Source organism: Aulonocara sp. 'chitande type north' Nkhata Bay, linkage group LG18, assembly GCF_057382095.1.
Source record: "Aulonocara sp. 'chitande type north' Nkhata Bay isolate Kocher_YH1m ecotype deep benthic linkage group LG18, A_spYH_male_GT1.1, whole genome shotgun sequence".
Classification (NCBI taxonomy): domain Eukaryota; kingdom Metazoa; phylum Chordata; class Actinopteri; order Cichliformes; family Cichlidae; genus Aulonocara; species Aulonocara sp. 'chitande type north' Nkhata Bay.
Genome location: NC_141361.1, coordinates 21,235,029 through 21,255,274, shown reverse-complemented (window position 1 = coordinate 21,255,274; position 20,246 = coordinate 21,235,029). Strand labels below are relative to the sequence as shown.

At 40.9% G+C, this 20,246-nt stretch overlaps 1 protein-coding gene across 2 annotated transcripts in view; it reads right to left on the bottom strand.

Moving 5' to 3' along the window:
• Positions 1 to 2,210: 2,210 nt before the first annotated feature.
• Positions 2,211 to 20,246, bottom strand: part of gpc1b (glypican 1b) — a 61,255-nt gene continuing 43,219 nt past the window's right edge. For both annotated transcript variants that reach the window (XM_086273282.1, XM_086273281.1), the window contains exons 5-12: positions 15,710 to 15,937; positions 14,991 to 15,154; positions 10,222 to 10,387; positions 9,918 to 10,048; positions 8,250 to 8,375; positions 7,779 to 7,912; positions 6,430 to 6,605; positions 2,211 to 5,805 (exon numbers count right to left, since the gene is read on the bottom strand). In XM_086273282.1, coding sequence (XP_086129408.1) covers positions 5,603 to 5,805; positions 6,430 to 6,605; positions 7,779 to 7,912; positions 8,250 to 8,375; positions 9,918 to 10,048; positions 10,222 to 10,387; positions 14,991 to 15,154; positions 15,710 to 15,937 — 1,328 coding nt within the window. In that variant the 3' untranslated portion in view covers positions 2,211 to 5,602. The remainder of the gene's footprint in view (positions 5,806 to 6,429; positions 6,606 to 7,778; positions 7,913 to 8,249; positions 8,376 to 9,917; positions 10,049 to 10,221; positions 10,388 to 14,990; positions 15,155 to 15,709; positions 15,938 to 20,246) is intronic.

Below are 20,246 nucleotides of genomic sequence, written 5' to 3'. Positions count from 1 at the left end.
ACATTCGCCAGACATTGCATTTTAGGTCATGTAGGAAAAACAAACCCAAAAAACAAATAGAAAACTGCCTGTGTTTTTGGATAAACTTCCAGACTGGATAACGAGGTTTATAAGTTACAAAAGTTTCTCTCCAATGATTTTATGACTTGTTGGCATGAAAACATACATATAAATATGTGTTTGTTTGTTTGTTTGGTTTTTTTAAAGCTCAAATAATTGTGATTAATCACTTAAGAAAATGACATAACGACTCCCAAATGGTGTTATTTTAAACATTCGTGTTTTAGATCGTGACATGAACATATTTGATGTGTTTGGCATTGTTCCCACTGCACTTGCTGCTGGGAAAATAATATAGAGATCCAATTTGCTGTAACTTCTACATGAGATGCATTTCTTTCACGGCTCCTCGGTGAGTTACATGCATTTTTTTTTGTTTTTTTACATACCAGTACAGTCATAGGGAAAGAGTTTTCCACAGGACTGCAGAGATTCCTGTGGAAAACTAAGTTCATCCCATGATTCAGTAGCTTGTAGCTTGTAGAAACACATTTAGCAACAATAACTTGAAGTATTTAATTTCATTTTAGTAATTATTTAATGACTTCTATCTATCACATTATTGTGCAGGAATTTAGTTGGCTTCACATTTGACTGCAGAACACTTTGGCATACAGAGGAATTCATTGTCGACTCAACGCCTGCAAGGTGGCCCAGGTCTTGTGGCTGCAAAACAAGCCCAAATCATCACCCCTCCACCACTGTTCTTGACAGCTGGTATGAGGTGTTTGTGCTGATAGTTTGTGCTGTGTTTGGCTTTCTCCAAACTTGTCGCTGGGCAATGCCATGCTGTTTTTTTTAAATAGTAGAGGCTTTCTCCTTGGAACCCTTCCAAACAAGCTGTACTTATTTAGTCTTTTTCTAATTGTACTGTCATGAACTTTAACATTTAACATGCACACTGATGCCTGTAGACCCTTAGATGTAGTTCTCTGGTTTTTTTGCAGTTTCTCTGAGCATTACACGGACTGACCTTTGGGTGAATTTGCTGACGTCCACTCCTGGGAAGACTGGCAACTGTCTTGAATGTTTTCCCCTTGTAAACAACCGTTCCCACTGTTGAATGATGGATTTTAAATTGTTTGGAAATGACCTTATAAGCCTTCCCAGATCGATGGGCAGCAACAATTACTTCTTTCCTGCTTGAAAGAAGACTTCAGCTTTTATAGAGGTGCTCACACTCGCCGATGATCAATAAAACAAGAGCATTTGTTTAGCAGCATCTGGCTGATACTTATTCTGTTAGTGCACTTAGCAGTTAGGGTGTACTTGGTTTTTGAGGACAATATAAACACTTGAGCTTTTCTCACACGAGCCCATACATCTGTGGCTTCATGAAGGCAAAGGTACGTGTATTGAGTTGAGTAGACTTGTCCCATTAAGCTGATATTTAACAATCATAAAAGTACAGGGAAGGGCAAACGGAAAGCCAGAAGAGTGAGAACAGTGCAAGTATAGTTGGGCATTTTTGTGCGCTGTAAGTAGAGTGAATGATTGACAGATACTGATTGTGTTTGAATCACAATATAAATGTTTCTGTCTACTGAAAAGAAACTGCAAAGGGTACTAATAATTTTGTGAAATGATTCCCAACATACTTGGGAGTGTACACTGGATAGCGCTTTAGAAATACTTAAATATTGCAGCTCCTACCCGATGGCAAGTTCTTCTGTTTCTCCAGTTTCACATATATATAATTTGTAACTTAATGAGCTTAAGACATGGAGACACCGCACAACTGCACTAAGCTGTTAACTTCTGTACGTATATTATTATAAGCACTTTGGTGTATGTAAAAAGGGTAGCTTTACAGACTCTCATAGGATAACCCTCAAGTATGTGTTAAAATCATCCTGAGGGAGCTGGTTGTTTATCGTCTACACACAGAAACAGGACAAAGCACTCAGTGTGCTCTGAACAGTTCTTCCTGTGTGGCAACACTAGACAGCAGCTGTCACCTCTGACATCATCACCAGAGCCCATTGGCTCTTTTCAGGTGTCAGTGTGCCCCGCTGCACTCTGACAAGACAACTTAGGTAGATGGTTCGATCAACTGGGAGACCCAGCACTTTTTTTCCTAGCTCAAGCTGAGCGATGACTGTGATGGAACACACCAACCATTAAAGAAAAACAGGACACAAGACTGTTGAAAATCTTACAATGTATATAATTGACACAAGATTTCAGGTACAACAGCAAATGAGACATTTTAGATATTTTTCAACCTCTTTCTGGCTTCCATGTTCACCACAAGAACAAACTCTCTGTCGATAACAATGAAACGAAAGTAAATCAAAACAGGAAAAATAAAAGTATTTTTGTCCTCATAAACTGGCACCCTTCAGATGTGCCTCCAAGTCTCAGCTCAGTGTGGAGTAAATCTGTTTCGTTTTTCTTCTCTTTTTTTTTTTAACGGCTGGATAATCAGCTTTGCATTATTGCCACCTACAGTGATGAACGAAGGCAGGATTGAGGCATACACACTGATTTGAGATCAGTGCCCTTGACAATCTGTTCTCCTTCCTCTCACACTCGGGGGCTTAATGTTTACACTGTTTCACCATACTCAGACAGGAGACATCTTGCCGGGCCATATCTACGTACACACACCCCCCCAATCGATAGTTGTTTCTGGAAGGTGTCGACTCACATATTGATCAACCATCTTGTGATGTCTTTGTGCAGACAATGCCATTTATTGGCCTCATAAAAGTGCAGGTTTTTATAAAAGGGGAGGGGAGCGTGGGGCTTTGAACAACAAATTAATGAGATCAAAAGGTCAAGAAGGAGTGGGCATGGGGAGGGGTTGTGCAAATTTCAGCTAATGACATTGTGAGGCTGTCATTGAAACTGGAGATGTGAGCCTAAAGTTGTAAATCATCTTTGAACTGGAATGTCACCATCACAGTTGAAGTACTTCCTTTTATTATTACAGGGCTGCATGCGCACCTTCACATTCATATTCAGATCTTTTCTAGAGAGTCTTAAAAAGAGGACCTATGTGGCGTGCTTGCTAAACGGTACTTTTGAAGTTGTTGTTTTTCTCCTCACCACCAACATCTTGCATCATAGCATCTCTCTGTTTAAATCTTAAAACTGATCTCAAAGTATCAAAGGCAGTCACAGGCAGATTTCTTAACCAGGGACTAACAGAAAGACAGACAGACACACACGCACACACACACATATTCACACAGCAACAAATCGTTCATTAATAGAGCATATCAAAAAAGAAGTTACCATTAAAATAACCTGTCATGTCACACATAGGGCAACAACAACAACAACCCCTTTTCAGAGCAGAAACTAACCAAGTATATATCAGATGTACTTCTAAAACTCTGACAGCACCCCACGCTATCCTAAAGCATTCGGAGTATTATCAGCAGGGAGTGCATGTACTGTAAATGATTTTTCACAACATGAATTATATAGAGGATTGTCCCAATGCACAGGTGAAGTAATGACGTACTTTAAAAATCATGTCCACTTGACTCCTCTGCATCCTGTCTCGCTGTTCCATGAAATAAGATTCCATCAATACATATGATCATTTATTACAGTGAAAGTTTTGAAAATGCAATTTCTGAAAAACGAGTTGTATTAAGCTCCTGTTACTGTCAGTTTAATAGCACTCTGTCACACCGTGTTAGTGCAGTACATTTTAGTTCATCTCATTTCTGTGTCATCCGAACTACTGTCGATTCAAAGAGGCGCTATCGTCAATCCCTCTTCTGCGCTTTCAATCAAAGACAAGTACACGCATTCACACGCAAACGAAACACATACGCGGGCATCGTCCCATCATCCTGCACGCAGCACTCCTGAATGAGAACGCTGGCATTGCTTTGAACTAAATTGTGGTACATGTTTTCTCCCTAGCAAGCATCAAATCGGGCGGGGGGAGAAAGCCTTAAACTGTGTTCCCATAACATTCCCAGTAAGGTTGACACATAATGAAGCACTGTGTCATTGTCATATTGCCTTGCTACAACGCAGAAGCACGAGGAACGCTTTAAAGGTCATTATAACTGATGAGTGGGGAAAAGGGCAGAGGAGGTTGGCAAAAAATAGGCACCGATATAGAAATGTTTCAGATAATGAAAGGCGGACATGGATACTGACAGATGATGAAAAAATAAGCGGTAAGAGCACACAACGATCTTGCTTTTGTCAAATTTTGGGAACTAAAAGCATGTTTTTTTAATTTTTTATTTCCCCCTTCTACAAAATGGCAAAGAAGCAATCAAAAATATAGACGTGCACGGTGTGGCTTTTACTGTTATATGGATCACTGCGGCAATCAGTCATGAAAAAAAAAAAAATCGATGATACTGAAATTATGATTCTAATCACAGGAACACTGGGCCATTGCGGGGAACCCACAAAATTTTATGCATATTATATTTTTGCTCTCCTGTGAATGTAAAAGGAATACTAAAAGAAGTGCAGCAGGACAGCGGAGCCTCTGCTTTTGTGTGCATTTCTGCTGTGCTACAAGACTCCAAGATCATTTCATTCAATCCTTTGTCACAGGGGTCATCTTAACACGACACCTCCTTTCCACGTAGCACACTCTATAGCGAAAAGCTGCTTCCATCTGAGACCTGTCCCAGCCGAGCACGTGCTTTGCTTAAACCAGAATGTTGAGTTGATGCTACACTGCCAGCAGGTTCTGGAGAGAGGGAGGGAGGGAGACAATCTCGGTGGGGCCGGGGGAGGAGGGTGGGATGGGGAGTGTAGGAATAAGTGGATGGATGGAGTAGAGGACAGACCGTGTTACTCCTACACCGGGCGATCGTGCCAGTGTGACTGTGATCACGGCTATTATTACAGATTACATGATGAAATGGCAAAAGTGCTGACGCTAAGTGCTCTCAACCTCACTGTGTGAGCGAGTGCATACAAGTAATGATACTGTGAGGCTTAATGCATTAAGAGGTTTGATGGGTCATGCTGTCCAGATAATTCTCCTTTTAAAGTCAGCAGATATTTTTTTCTTTTTCCTATAAATATCTAAATGTGATTAAATCATTTTGGGACAAATATAATCATAAATAAACAATTCCCACGGTCACAAGTGGAATACCGACACGTAGTATCTGGGTGCCACTGCAAAAAGCTCGACTCTCCCTCTCCCTATGGTGTCAACACCAACATACTGTTAGCAATACAGTCTCGCACACGCTTTAGGAGCAGATATAACCTCAGAGAAAACCAAACACCAAAAACAAAACATTAGAAGATGCAAAAAAAAAAAGAAAAAAAAAGACCAGCTCTAAAGGTGTCATAGTATAGGAAGAATAAAAGATGAGAGCAGAACAAAAAAAACAAAAACGTTTATGAGTACTCATATTTCCATTTTGCTCCAATCCAACACCAAAAGGAAGTCCATCCATGTGATTTATTGTTGTTGTTTCTTTAGATTTCTTTAGTTTTGGCAAGCTAACTAACCCCCAACTTCTCCTCCCTCCCCTTTTCAACTCTCCCCAACCCCCGGTGCCCCAGTCTCAGTCCCAGTTGGCAGATTCCACCTCGTCAATTATCGCCGGAGCAGCAAAATGAGCAGTGTAAGCAGGTAAATGCTGATGGAGGGAAGGTTCTGCATGGCTGAGCCTTTCACCCTCTCGTTTTCTGGAGGGTAGGGAATGGCCACAGGTCGGTCAGTGATGGGGAGAACAAGGCGTGTATCCCGGGAACACATGTCATCCGCGCACCCGCTTCCTGAGCCGCTGGCGTCATCACCTATAGACACAGGGTACGGACATGAGCTCACTCTTCCAACAGGAATAAAGCTGTCACTAACCCTATTAACCATACAGTGCACATAAAGTGTTTGTTTAACTGCCAGTAAAAATTTGGCATTGACTGTTCAGGGGCAAAGAGAATACGGCTATGAGTCAACATTGTCATGAGTTACTTAAATTACGTGGTATGAAAAATGAAATCAGATAATCAAAAAAGGCATTCCTGATTTTCACAGGTTTAGTTGGAAAACATGTTTTTTGATTAATCGTCAATGGACAAAGATGCCCTAAAAAAGCTTTCAGCATAGTGTAGTTGTTGTAGGGAAAACAAGACACAAGACACCTGCAGCTCATGTACAGGAAATGTAAGTTGTAACAGGATATTTTATGCAATCATGGGTATTTTCAGTCTAAACCAAGTGAGTAGCATAAAAGAGTTAAAAAATCTACACAGGAAGCATAGTAGGAGTAGAAGGCAGAACAGACAGGGTGAGTTGCAGGTGAGGTGTGTCTGTTTCTTTATTTTTTATTCTTTAATTTGAGAGAAGTTACAATAATGTAATCATGAGTAGGTCATCTGATTTGAGGTTTCTTGTGGGCTGAGATGATAAAGATTACTCACTGGTGTCCTGAAATTCCACATCCTGGCCATTTAGAGCATTCTTCAGGCGGTGAGTCATAATCTTCAGCTGCATTATTTGTTGGCGTATTGTCATGTCTGGTTTGGTGATGTCAATTTCCACTTCAGGGTTGTTGATCTGACTGGCTAAGCCGTCATTCATTAACTCAGGAAGGTACCTGTGAACAGTTAACAGCCAGCGTGCTCAGCACCAGGTGGAAGTGTGCACAATCAAGCAATTCGTTTTCTGGATTTTCCAGGATTCTGGAGAGTCGCTTTCCTTAAAGATGTCGTCATTAGCTTAGCAGACTCAAGATGAGTGTAACGCAATTAGCTCTTGTGACAAAATGTTTCAAAACAAGAAGAAAGCCATACTTTAAGCTAATGCAACAGGACCACAGAGCGACTGGCATACAACAACACTGTGCATATAGCACCATGGAAAGTATTCACCCCCCTCCCTGATTTCTTAGTGTTTTTGGATCTTTGTCACACTTACATGTTTCAGATTATCAAAGAATTTTCAATATTAGACAGAGATAACCCAAGAAAATAAAAATGCAGTTTTTAACTGATGATTTTGTTCAAAAAAGGGAAAGAAGCTTTGGGGAAATTTTGGCCCCCTCTCCTTTGCAAAATGATCTCAATTGAGCCACATTGGAGGGTTTTTGAGAATGAATGGCCTGTTTAAGGTCATGCCAAAGCATCATAATCAGATTCTCTTTGAGCTTCAGGGTATGAACTGATGGCCAAACATTCTCCATCAGGACTTTCTGGTAGAGAGCAGAATTCATGGTTCCATCAGTTATGGCACGTCATCCAGGTCCTGAAGCAGCAAATCAAGATCTTTTTTGGTAAATGTGAGACAAGAATTTCTGTTCTTTTTGGTAAACAGTGGTTTTCTCCTTAGGAATCTCCCATGGCTGCCATTTCCGCCCAGGCTCTTTTTTTATTGCTGAATCATGAACTCTGACCTTAACTGAGGCAAGTGAGGTCTGCAGGTCTTTAGATGCTGTTCTCCTGTGACCTCCTGGATGAATCATTGTTTAGACCTTTAAGCCTGCTTCACTTTGTCAGACAGATTCTGTATAAGTAATTTCTTGATTCAGCAGGTCTGACAGTGGTTAGTGAAATTGAACTCAGTTTTCCAGGGAATGTGGTAATGGTAGTTTTGGATAGCATTTTTAATTTTATTCAGTATTAAAATTTGTTTGATCATCTGAAACATGTAAGTGTAAAAATATGCAAAAAAAAACAAGAACAAGAAATCAGGAAAGAATAAGGAAAACTTTTTCACAACATTGGAATTCTGTGTTGAAGTAATAATTTCTTCATGGGTTCATATTCCCTACCTGGCACGGTTGTTGCCATTCCAACACTTGTCTTCGGACCCTAATCCAGTGGCCACTCTGTCACTGCAGATGAGATTTGGGAGAGAAGTCCAGTATGGCCTATTGTCCCCCAGTATTATTCTTACATCAGACACCTGAGGCAAAGTTGTTGAGAGCACATTCATGAGCATTTATACTTCCCCCCCCCCCAAAGTCACAGTATGCTGTCACACACCAACAATAAGAAACACTCTGGGTCCCTCAATAACCAACTGCAGTGTTCAGTCATCTGACACATTTATCCTTCCAAGCATTCATTCCCGTCTAATCACTTCATAGTTATCTGTGCGTAGGTGAAATTGAACAGCAAAAGTGGTTCAATTGGCCTTGATGACCAATGACTCTTCCTTTAAAAAACATCACTATGAATGGGACAGATTAGGCCATCAGAGAGCAATAACAAGGTGCCAATTCAGTTGGGTACATACTAACCAATTTTTCGATTTTGTCAGAGCTGGCTTCCAACCTGTCCTCCACTGTAAACGTCCCTCGCTTCATGATTTCATCATCTGTGCTGGTGGTTCCTGCTTCCTTGGGTTTGCCACATGTCTGGAAAAGCTGGGGAGGAAAAGGCAAATCGAAATGTTGAATGAGAAGATAAATGGCATAGCCGTTAATAAACAGCTGAAACAGTCCTAACAAAAAGAGGGTTTCTATTCTTTTGTGTGTGTGTGTGTGTGTGTGTGTGGGGGGGGGATGTATTTACTATATCTAATATTAAAAAAAATAAAAATAGTAAAAATAAACCAAGAATAATAACTTGTTTTGTTTATGTGCATAACCTCGTGAGTCAATGACAGCATCACTTTAGCAGAATGATTCACAACTCGGAAAGTATTACTCGTCCCTAGGGGCTTTGGATTTTAGAAATGCTACTCGGGGAATACAGTAAAAACTGCAGTCAATCTGTCATCCAGTCTGGCCTGCTTAGAGGAGCCTCAAGACTTTGAACCTTCACACACACTGTAACTATTAAAAAGAAAATCCTATCTTGAGCTGCTATTAATTTTATTATGACTCACACAACATCAAAAATTAATTGATAAACTCCTTGTTTCAGGGTTTGAGTAAGCAGCTTAACAGTTTGGCTTTGACTCAGTTACAGAGCAGTGGCATATATTTCCATATAGGCTACGCAGTGTAATATCTGCATTTGGCATAATTTGTCAGGAAAGCTTGTAACACAACATATGGCTTTTGACATCAGTCGATTATGTATGATAGGAAATAATCTATCCAACACTATAACTCTGCGCGCCATATTACATGAAGATCAGAGGCTGAAGCTGTGTGTGATTACATACAGGACCAGGTCAGCGGCAGACCGCCAGTCCACTGCTAACCTCAAGGGAGCCAGCCTCTTAAACAGCTAACCAGCACAGAGGAAGCTTTGTCTTTCCTCTCAACGTCCACGCCGTTTCCCACCTTTACCAAACTAATCAGTCAGTTTTTCAGTGCTGCCAGTTGTTTTTAAGGCTCATATAAACTGTTACCCAAGCACCATTAAAAAGTTAAGTAATTGCTTGGCCTGAAGGCTCTGTCATGACTCACATGCCTTCATTTGAAATCAAATATCTGGAGCATGATAACAGCATTAATGTAGTGGGAGGAAATGTGTTAACTGCATATACAAAGCAGGGCAATGAAGTCACATAGTGACCCAGCATGTGAACTCAAGTCCAAATGTTCTTTTGGAGGGAACCAATTTCTATTAGTTTGTGTTTTTTTAAGAGATTTCAGATTCTTTTGATTGCTAACTACTATTTTTACGGCATTACCAAGTGCTAAGGATCTTTAAAAAGCCAAACGTCAGCTACCAGTGTTTCTTCACTGACTTTCACCCATATAAAAAAAGCAAACAATGCTTCAATTCACATCTATGTTTCCAAAAGTTTTCCAAATTAGTAATTACATTGTTAGCAGAAACTAGAAACAAGTAGGACCACCTGAAAGTTAGCTTAAGTGTTCATTTCAGTTGTCGATGATGGTTTTAAGACTGTGGCTCAGCTCACAGTATCGTTTGATGTCTTTTTTGAGGTGCACAGTAAATGCTGATCACATCGTTTCGACCTGTATGCGTGTACCAGTGTGTGTTCTGACCTTGCTGTTGATGCTGGCTATATTCTCCATCATGGTATTCATAGCTTCTGATATGTAACTGGGAAGGGAGAGGATCACACTTTCCACACCAGCAGGGTCATCTAAACGGTCAGCCACCTGGATCATTGTATCTAAAGAGCCATGAGGCACAGTTAGTGTGAAGAAAGTGCGAAGTGTTTCATATGTAGGGCCTCAGTGTGTTGATAGCGTGACTCCCCTTTATTAGAATCAGGTGTGGGTTGAACGTTTGAGCTGGGCATATGGTTAAACTGGATTCATATGAGGGAGTGTATGTGCGCCCCACCTGCTAGGTGCCTCCACTCTGTGTCGAGGTCAGCCTGGTTGGCCAGACAGCCCTTCATGACGTTGGTGCAGTAGTTCAGACAAGGTCTAGCAGACGGCATCCCACGGCAGTGGGGACAGTAAGTCATCTTCATTATGGCTCGCATGCACTCCTGGCTCATTGGCACCTGGGTAAGACAGAGATATAAATAAACATGCACCACTTTGATAAAAGAAAAAAATCAAGTCAAATACTGTTTGGTTAAGCTTACATGAGAGACAAAACTTTGCACGTTTGACTATTTAAACTGTTAAACTGCTTTTGTACAGAAGACATGAATATGGAAAATGATCTGTTTTAATAAGATGTGAAAATGTACATTTTGTTTTAGCTACACAATGACAGTGGCAGCAGTAGGAGGTCACCTCCCATGATGACCTTTTTTTTTTTAGTTTGCACCAGGATCTCGTTCATCACAGTTTCCTTGGAAACTAGTTAGCAAGAATTACCTTTTTGTTTCAAATGCGATGAAAAGGTCCTGACATTCATACAAGTATTTTCAGTCTCTCACTCTATCCTTCCTGTCTCTTGCACTCTTCCCTCTATCCCACAAGGCTGTTCCCCCAGGAAAAGGCCTTCGTGCGTGAAAAGTGAAACTGGGTTAATACCAGTAAGCTCTGTTCACAAGAGAGTACAGCTATGCATACAAAACCTAAGGAAGTGTTGGGTGTGTGTCTGTGTGTGAGAAAGAGAGAGAGAGAGAGAGAGAGAGAGCAACAGAACGAGTCCAGCTACGCATACAAAGCTTCTCTAAGCCGACATCTGGGCCAGCCTAATGCTTTTCCGGGAAACTGCAGTTCCAACAGCAAAGTCATAGTTAAAACCAGCTTTTAACAAATATACAGTGAAAATAGGACAACAATAGGGTTCATGTGTGAAAATAATTCAGATATTTTTCTACAGATGCTTGTTGATATCAGGGGAAACGAAACTGTTCTTATTCATGCTAGCACTGATTTCTGAAGTCCATAGCACTGTTTCCTAAAAACAGCTTCCGAGCAACATTTATGGGTGTGTATTTTAGTACTATAAGTAGTCAGTAGCTACTTTAATGATAATATCAAGAAAGATCATTGAAATTTAATCAAAGATTTGACTTGCAAAACTTTATTTTGACACTTTATCAACTCTACATAAAATCTTAAACCACATTAAAAATAAAACAAGCACTGTAAATTAGTTAACACTTGTGTGTAAAAAGGGATCGATAGAATTTGGTAATTGGTCTCAGTTACACACGGACAGCAAAGAAGTGACACAGAAAAAGAATAACCGTGTTCCCAGGCCTGATCTCAAGTCATTTGAGACATGAGTCAGATCCTCGTCCCTGCCCTCCTTTATTCCCTTCCTCCCATCCGTACTCTAGTTCTTGTTAACCAGGGATGAGTCAGAAAATTGCTTTTTTTGGTGAAAGAGAAGAATGGAGTGTGCAGCGAGGACTGGGGAGAATAACTGAAAATGAGAGATACAGATGTTAAAACGCTATTAGATTAACTGAGGGGAATTTAAAAAACAACAACAAAAAAACAAAAACTGGGAGATGTTAATGAAATCCTCCTGAAAAGAGATTAATCGAGTGTTTCCTACATCATCCATGCAGTGTCAATACTGGGAATCACTGGCACTGCACAAGAGACGTGAAATGTGCAGTTCTGCTGTGTTGCTTGTTAGAGGTTAATGTTGACAACTTCCCAAGGCTGGCAGCCTGGAAACTGTGGCACACCTGGCTTTAGGAAAGTAAAAGCTTTCAAATTATAAGTAGTAATACAACCCATATCTTATTCCTACTGGAGTGCAGAAACCCATCTCGGTTTGATAAAGTTCGACATATATTCCTTGATATTTTTCGCACATGCGGATCCTCAATGTCTCTTTCATACTCTAAGTCGTCCTCGTTTCACCCTCACTGCATGCTTCCCATACCTGTTTGTACATTGCCCACAGCAAATGTCCATGAAGACACACCGTCTTTCTTTCTGTTTGTCTCTCCTCTGTAATTAGTAAGGATATATGGACAGCCTCTCCTCCCTTGTGTTACAGAACAAGCTGATCCCGACTCCTTGCCTCCAGAGTGAGCAATTCGCGTGGCCTACTTCCTACTCTCCCCTTACCCGAGGGAATAAAACAGTCTGCAAAAAAAAGTTAAGGACACACGTAACAACTGGTGCAGCCCAAAGCGAAGCAAGGGAGGAATTAATACTCAACCAGAAAGCCAGACAGACCTTCCTGCTGACACCTTTTTTTCTGTCTTATAAAAACATCTCTAAAATTATCACTCTCTCTCTCTCTCTGCTTTACTCTATTCACAGCATCCTTTAAGGATACTCTTTCATCACCTGCCACCACAGCTAAGGCTTATCGGGAATTCATTTCATCTTTCTTATGAAAACAAACTTCTGTGGAGGACTACAAGGATTGGAGGCACACACATACACAGAGGGAATTTTGTCTTATCCTGCCTTAATACCTCCTCCAGCAGCCTACAGTAAACACCTTCAGTTACTGACCTCTTTGCAAGTTTCAGTGCACATTTTTTTTTTCTAAAAAGAGAGGCTGCCTCATTAATGCACATGCATTAATCTACTGCTAATAGAATTTCATTGGAATGGAGGGGAAAGCTGAAATTAATTTATATACAAGATACAGCCACAGACAGAGAACACAGCAGGGTGTGGTTGTGGGAAACAAACAGAAACTACTATTCACAATTTACAAGGAGAAGAGCTGCAGAATTTAAAGACAACACACACACACACACACAAAAAAATGAGAGAGTAGGAAGATAAGGATACGAGAGGAAGCTGGATTTTGTCAAAGCTTTCCTATATCTGCCCCCCCCCCCCCCCCCCCCCCCCACACACACACACACACACATTTTTCTCACTGTTTTAATTTATTCCTATCAAGCGCAGTGCTGTACCAATCTGCATAAGTACAGCACAACTGTGACTGTGTGCTGGGAGGACAGCGACACAGACAAACGCACAAATTATACATGTGAAGTTGAACAGTTGGCTGATGTCTGCACCTCGTCCAGTCAAATCCTATCAGAGAGGCCTTGACTCGGAAGAAACTTGGCCTTGCGTGTTTTTTGAAACACGCCAAAAATTCTCTTTTAAAACCAGACTGACCAAGTGTGCCCATCGTGACTATTCTTGCACTACAGAGTGCTCTACTCTAAATAGGACAGAAGGCACTCCATGACCTCATTCAGAACGCAGCAGCTCCAATACCCTGGCATTAGCGCTGAAATGACATTCTGTAATTTTGTTAAAAGCTGCGCTAATTATTTACTCGTTTTCCCCGAGCCACCCTTGGTCAGTGAACTCATCACTCACTACTCTTCAGCACTGGCAAAGTGGTCGAGGATCATGCCTTAAAAAAGGCGTAGTAACTCCGGGAGAAATGTGTGTGCACATTTTTAGTACCTTTCAACGCTGGGGTTCAGTCTGTATATGAATATGTTTGTCTAAAAAAGATGCTCATTAAAATAGCATTGATGGATCATGAATAGGAATTGCAACATTCCCCACATGTATTCTGTTGTTTACTCCTCCACCTACTTGCAAAAAGGTCAAATTGTTTTTCTGCATGTGGTACGTTAGTTCAAGAACCCCGGGTCTTTGTACGTCTGACAACGCCCACAAACTAATCACATACATTAAAGTGACAGGAAAGAGCACAGTAGTTCTCGCCCTTTACCCTTTCGTGGTCATTCACAGCACAAAGTTATCAAAGAAATACCTGTAATATTCATACTTTTTTACAGGATCTGTTTCCTCAAAGCATTTTTCACTGAACCTCATCTCTCTCCACTCTGCTTGCCCACTGTCTGACAGCAGATATTTTTCACAGGGGCATCAATACCGGCCACCTCCCTGAAATTATTTCTCAGTCTCGCTCTCATCTTAACCTTACTCTTGCCTTTTACAAAGAGGGGATCATTTCTCTTGGGGGAAATTAACCTGCCTCACAGCCTAGGGAGACATTTTTCAGCGTGGAGAGGGAATTAACTGTAGTTGCAGGGGCAAGCTGAGCCCGAGGCCATGCTTCGCAGAGTGTCTTGCTTCTGCTAACGCTGATCTGAGGGGAAAAGAATCAAAACTGAACCCTGTGGAAAAGTATTTTTAATTTTTCTTCTGTTTATTTACTCACACACACACTCCCCCCCCCCCTTTTTTTTTTAATTACATAACTCTGTCATTATACAGTGAATGTGACTCAGGCAGATCTGAAATATGCTCGATTAATTTCTGGATCTCGCAGTAATGTTGTTCGGGTGTCACTGAATGCTACTCGTCATTTTGCAGAAACATTAGTAGAGCTGCTGATGTTTGTTTGTTGCCAGCAGCATTTTTTTTGCCTTACATCAATACCTACAGCGCTGTACCGCACAGAAATAATAAATGCTTCTGAAAATCTGTCGTGATGTTCATGTTTCCACACAAGGGGCAGCGGTTTTAACTTCATTAACATTATATCAGCCAGGCCTCTGACAAAGAAGATGCCCCGAGTTCTTCCACACAGCTGACAGCTCAGCTTCTCTGGATGAATCCTGAGCTCCACCAGAGCTGTCGGTACATTTTTATTAAGATGCCCGTTATTATGTACAAAACTAGATTTCGCTGTTTAAATTATGCATTGGGCCTGGAACTGCAGAGGTGAGGGCAGGAAAACAGAGCTGCTGCTCAGTCTAAAGGATCATGCAAGATGAGAAGAAATAGTTTTACCTGGGATACTCTGCGTACGGCTTCGCCCGCAGTCACCAGGCCCTGAACAAACGAACGTGCAGCCACAAGCGTGCGCGTGACTTTCATCTTCATTTGACGGGGTGTGTCTCCAAAAGGCCGCAGTGTGTCTATCTGCTTAGACACACACTCCAGGTAGTCCTCACCTGTAATCAGCAAACACATCAAACGAAATCTTCAAGTAGAAAATCTCACCACTTCTCAAGGTTTTGGGTTAACCCCTGAAGGCTGAAGCTAAAATTATTTAAAAGTAAATAATAAATCATTTATTTTATTTTTTACTCAAAAAAAATCTTACACATGCATCGGACCTTTTAGCAGTTTCTTTAGACCTGATGTGTTACATGTGTTGCTTTTGATATATTTTAGCCTGCTTCACTTTGTTAGACACGTTGTACTTAAGTGATTTCTTGATTCAACAGCTCTGACAGCAAGCAGGTCATCAGGTGAACAAAAGATGTGGGTAATCATAGTTGAAAGCAAATTCTCAAGAAACTAGAGCTGCTAGCTGCTGCAGTGTGCCAGGTTCATGGTATTACTGTAATAAACCATGCATCGACCAGTTTCCAATATGGTTAACAGAACATGAAATAATCCCAAGCCAAATAAAATAAGTTATTTTTTTTGTTTTTTTACTGTAGCAGAGAGCCAGCGAAAAGCTTTTAGCTGTTATGTGCGTCCAACAAGTGAACTAAATGTACCTATGACATATTGCCCGTTTGCCTGGAAAAAGAGCTTCTCCAGGAGCCTGATCCAGAAGTCATTAAGTGTTTCTTCCAGGTTGATGTTGGCTCCTCGGTAGTACTTCTTCAATTCTGTGTATAACTCGGAGAAAACATCCGAATTCTTGTTGTATAGAGAGCCCCAAGTTGAAGTGAAAGTCTCTTGTAGGTTCAATTCAGAGCGGTTCAGCAAATCTAGAAAGTGACCTGAAAACAACAAAAATTTAAACAGCTGTTATAATGTGAAATATTTGTATTCTCGTGTTTTATTACTTTGCAATGTGCTGCTCCATGTAGACCTTAATGTCACTGTTTCAAAATAAGTCAGAGCCATCAATACAAGATGCGTCAATACAGTACTCTTTTGCAAAAAAAGTCACTTATTCCAACACAAAATTCCACTTATTTTTTAAATGCTTTGTGCTGCATGCCAACAGCCTCACACTGTCAATGAACCTTAAGTTAAAGTATGCGAGAATGCCTCTCTAGGGCATGTCAGGGAACTGACAGTGCTTGGGGGTTTGGTTATATACTGCTCCAAGTGAGGATTTACAGATATGGTTAATGGGCACATGCACACATTCAAGCGCACAAGCAGATAAACAGAAAGAGTCAACTAGGCAGGATGTCACACTTGGAGAAAATCATACAAATTCATATCCAACACTAATGTTGTATTGTTTCACAATACAATCTAATACAGCTTCACCAATAATTACAGACTAAAACATTGCAAAAACTCGTAGTAGTATAGACGTACATAATGTTAAGCTTAAGATTGATTTAACGTAAAGCTTTTAGATAGCAATATACAGGAGTAAACAAGAGTATCAGATGAGACAGGTGTAACGGGTAGCTCATTGCTATCCTTGGGCTTGTGTTGAGAGGTGTGCACATTTTCAGTTTGCTTTCATAAATCCCACATTTTCTGTGGCCAGTGGCATAAACAAGTTTACATCCATTTTATGTATGAACTCAGAAATTCAGCCCTGTTTCTGCAAGATTATGACAACACAAAGTTCAACACGACAACAGTGTGCCTTAACCATCCATCCATTCCAGCCAACATTTGCATTTCTTTGTTGACTTTAGTTACAAATAGGGTTGGCACCTTAGTGAATTTGAGTGTGTGTACATCCTTGTGGATATGGTAAGTGTCTGTGTGCTAGGGAGATGGAGACTGTAGTCTGCAGCAGTATTTATTTTGCATTATAGGTGTCTTATCTTTGGCAACAACCACCCACAGTCGAGAGGCACTGCAAAAAAGGGGGATGCTGCAGCCCCCACATGGGACCCCTTTCCTGGGGTTAGCTTAGTCCCCTGATGCAGTTATTTAAAAAACAAAACAAAAAAAGCAACATCACAGCACTCACAAACATCCATCTCCCACACTGTCTTGCATATTTAAAGAAAATACAAACACACCCTGCCTTGTAGGAAAAACCGTTCCGAGTGATACGGTAGCAAAGGTATAACACCCACATGAGCAGAGCCAATCGGGGCACAGTAAGACAATCACAGCACTTGGTGTTACATAACATGTTAATATGCTAAGTCCATCCTGACCCATCTGTGTAGCATTATCCAAGCTCTGGCCTTGTTGGATACTGTATCTCTGTTCTATGGAAGCCCGTTTCCGCCACAAAAAAAAAAAAAAAAGGATCCATAACTCAAAATTTCGAGTTATTTTCTCGAAATTTCGAGTTATTATCTCGAAATTTCGACATATTAACTCAAAATTTTGAGAAAAGCAACTCGAAATTTCGAGTTAGCGCTGCCAATCAGTAATCTACGTGAATGACGTCATTTCCATGTTACCCGGAAGCTGAAGCCCTCAGCTACAAATGCTACAGCTAAGCTACCGGTATTACATCCAGTCGTGAATGCACAGATTGCTGAGTGTTTTCAGCCTGGCTTCACAAATGATGAAATCCCTGTGTTATTAGCTGAATCACATGGTGTTACTATCAGCAAACATACTTTAATTTGTTGGGATCCGTTTTTGAGTGCGCGGTCCTGCGCCATATGCTTCCGGGTAACAAGAAAGCGACCTCATTCACGTATATTTTTGATTGGCAGAGCTAACTCGAAATTTTGAGAAAAGTAACTCGAAATTTCGAGTTATATTTCTCGAAATTTCGAGTTATGGATACTAGCTTTTTTTTTTTTTTTTTTTAGTGGCGGAAACGGGCTTCCATACTGTTCTGCCTTCCCAGTCATTAATAAACCCTAGCTGACTTTGCTCCATAGCTGCTGGTCTTTGCTGCTTTCTGGTAAAAGAAATAAAAGTGTGAGAGATTTGCTCATTTTTAAACCCTTTTTTTGTCTTTCATTCTTCTCGCAAACACTCTGAGGCTTATACTTTTCCAGTTTTGATTTTCCTATTTTGGGTGGTGGTTTAATCTTGGGAACGTGCCGGGATATTTTTCTGTTTAAATCAAGCTGATTTTCTACTTTGTTTTGGTTTCTAAAACGCCATTCCCTGACGCAATAGAGACCATTATCACATTCTTGTTCTCTGCCACATTTAATTGCCTCCTGGAAATGAAAGACAGTGTAAAATGTGGTTTTGGACTGCACGTTTTGAAGCTTCAACATTAGTGTTTTTAGTCTCTGCCATTTTTTTTCCAAGCCAGAAATTACCTTACGTGGATGTAAGGATCTAATGCTAACTCATCAGCTAGTCCCAGAGGCACTACAGTTTTCGCCACATCTGCCTTGGCCTCTTTTTTAAGCTCCAGAAGTTGCCCCTTGCTTCAAACCCAGAATAATGGCAGGTCAGATTATTTATAGTATGCTTCATGCTCAAACCCTGATGATGATTTCTTAAAACTGGCAGAAAGCAAGCAAGTCAAGTAATTATCTAATTTGAGGGCTTACTCCCTGATGACAACAATGGTAGACCAGGTTAAACTTTGTAATATATAATACTTTAGATAAATGGGGGGTTGAGTAAAACACTGTGATGATTAAAGGCTGAAAAGGTTGGTGCAAACTGCTTCAGCAAGTTACAGAAGACATTGCTAGCGAGCTTCTAATTATAACTACAGACTTCATAGCACAGAGAAAATGTCAACACATCGAATGCCATCTTTGTGATGCAAATCACTTCTTATATTGTAATGCTTGGCGAGATAAATGCTTCTGAAATGTAGCAGCTGTATATCCAGTATTTATTACACAGCAGCTGCATGACACATCGCTCCCCAGTTCCCCAGCCTCCTGTCACTCAAACTATCTGCAAACACAGCACTGGACCAGACTCCACATACCAGCAGAGCTACATGCATGATAGGAGAACTCACATTCTTATATATATAAATCGAATCAGCACACAGAGAAAGCAACTTCCAAGTGACAGCGCATTCATATGTACACAGTGAAGGATCACAGTCCCCGCACGAACACACACACACACACACACACACACACACACACACACACACACACACACACACACACACACACACACAATCCAGAGTACACAGCAGCAGTCAGACAGACAGAAGGGAAGCTGCTCTGACAGGTGCAGATTTACTTTTAATCTCTATTAGAAATTATTCCTGCTGTGTACTGTCAGCCACACTGTAAATAAGTCTGGCTAAATGAAATGGCTTTCAGCAGAATAGCAAAGGATGTTGTTCAGCTGCTGAGGAGAAGTTGTTTTCGCCATTCAATGCACAATCTGCATTTCTGTTTACAGTTTTTTGCTTGGGGCATGTTTTAAGTGCTCACATGTGGAGGGCAGATCTCGGTAAATGGTACAGTGTTGTACAGTTCTCCTCTGCCCTTTAACTCAAGTGAGTAATAGCCATCATTAGTATGACACAAACCCTCTGTGCATGTGTGTGTGCACGCTCGCTCGCTTGGGCTATTGTGTGTGAAAATGACCTTTCTCATTCTTCATCGGTTTGCATCTCCATGACATAGGGAGTCATATGACTTCCCTCTCTATATACGCCCTTTCTTTTACGCTCACCCACAATCCTCCGCCATCCCTCAAAGCTTAACCTCTACACTTTCTCCCCCGGTGTCTGCTCTCTGGGGGAAAGATTGATGGGAAAGGATGCTTAATTGCCTATATCCCAGCACACCGGGTGTGGAGGGGACAGACGGGACGAATAACAGCAGAAACAGCTGCACGCTATTACATGTGTTTACAGTAAAGCTATACATATATGGCGAATGCTCATGTTAAAAATGGAGAAAGATTCAAATAATGAGGTCAGCAAATTTACAAGTAATCCCTATAAGCCAGAAGCTCAGCCTTCAGACCGCTTTAAACACCAAGTTTCTGACAGTGTTTGGCGTACGATGTGTATGATATCGTTAATGCAGTCTTCTCAGGCACACGGCTCTGTCTGTGAGAACACAGCAGCCCTATTTGCAAGAGGCAGCCAGTCAGAAGAAATATCCTAATCTATTTAAAAAATAACTGTTGCTGTCAAGACTTACACATTTATCGGGCAAGAAATAAACATTTATCTGCTGGGAACCTAAAAAGCCAACCTGGTAT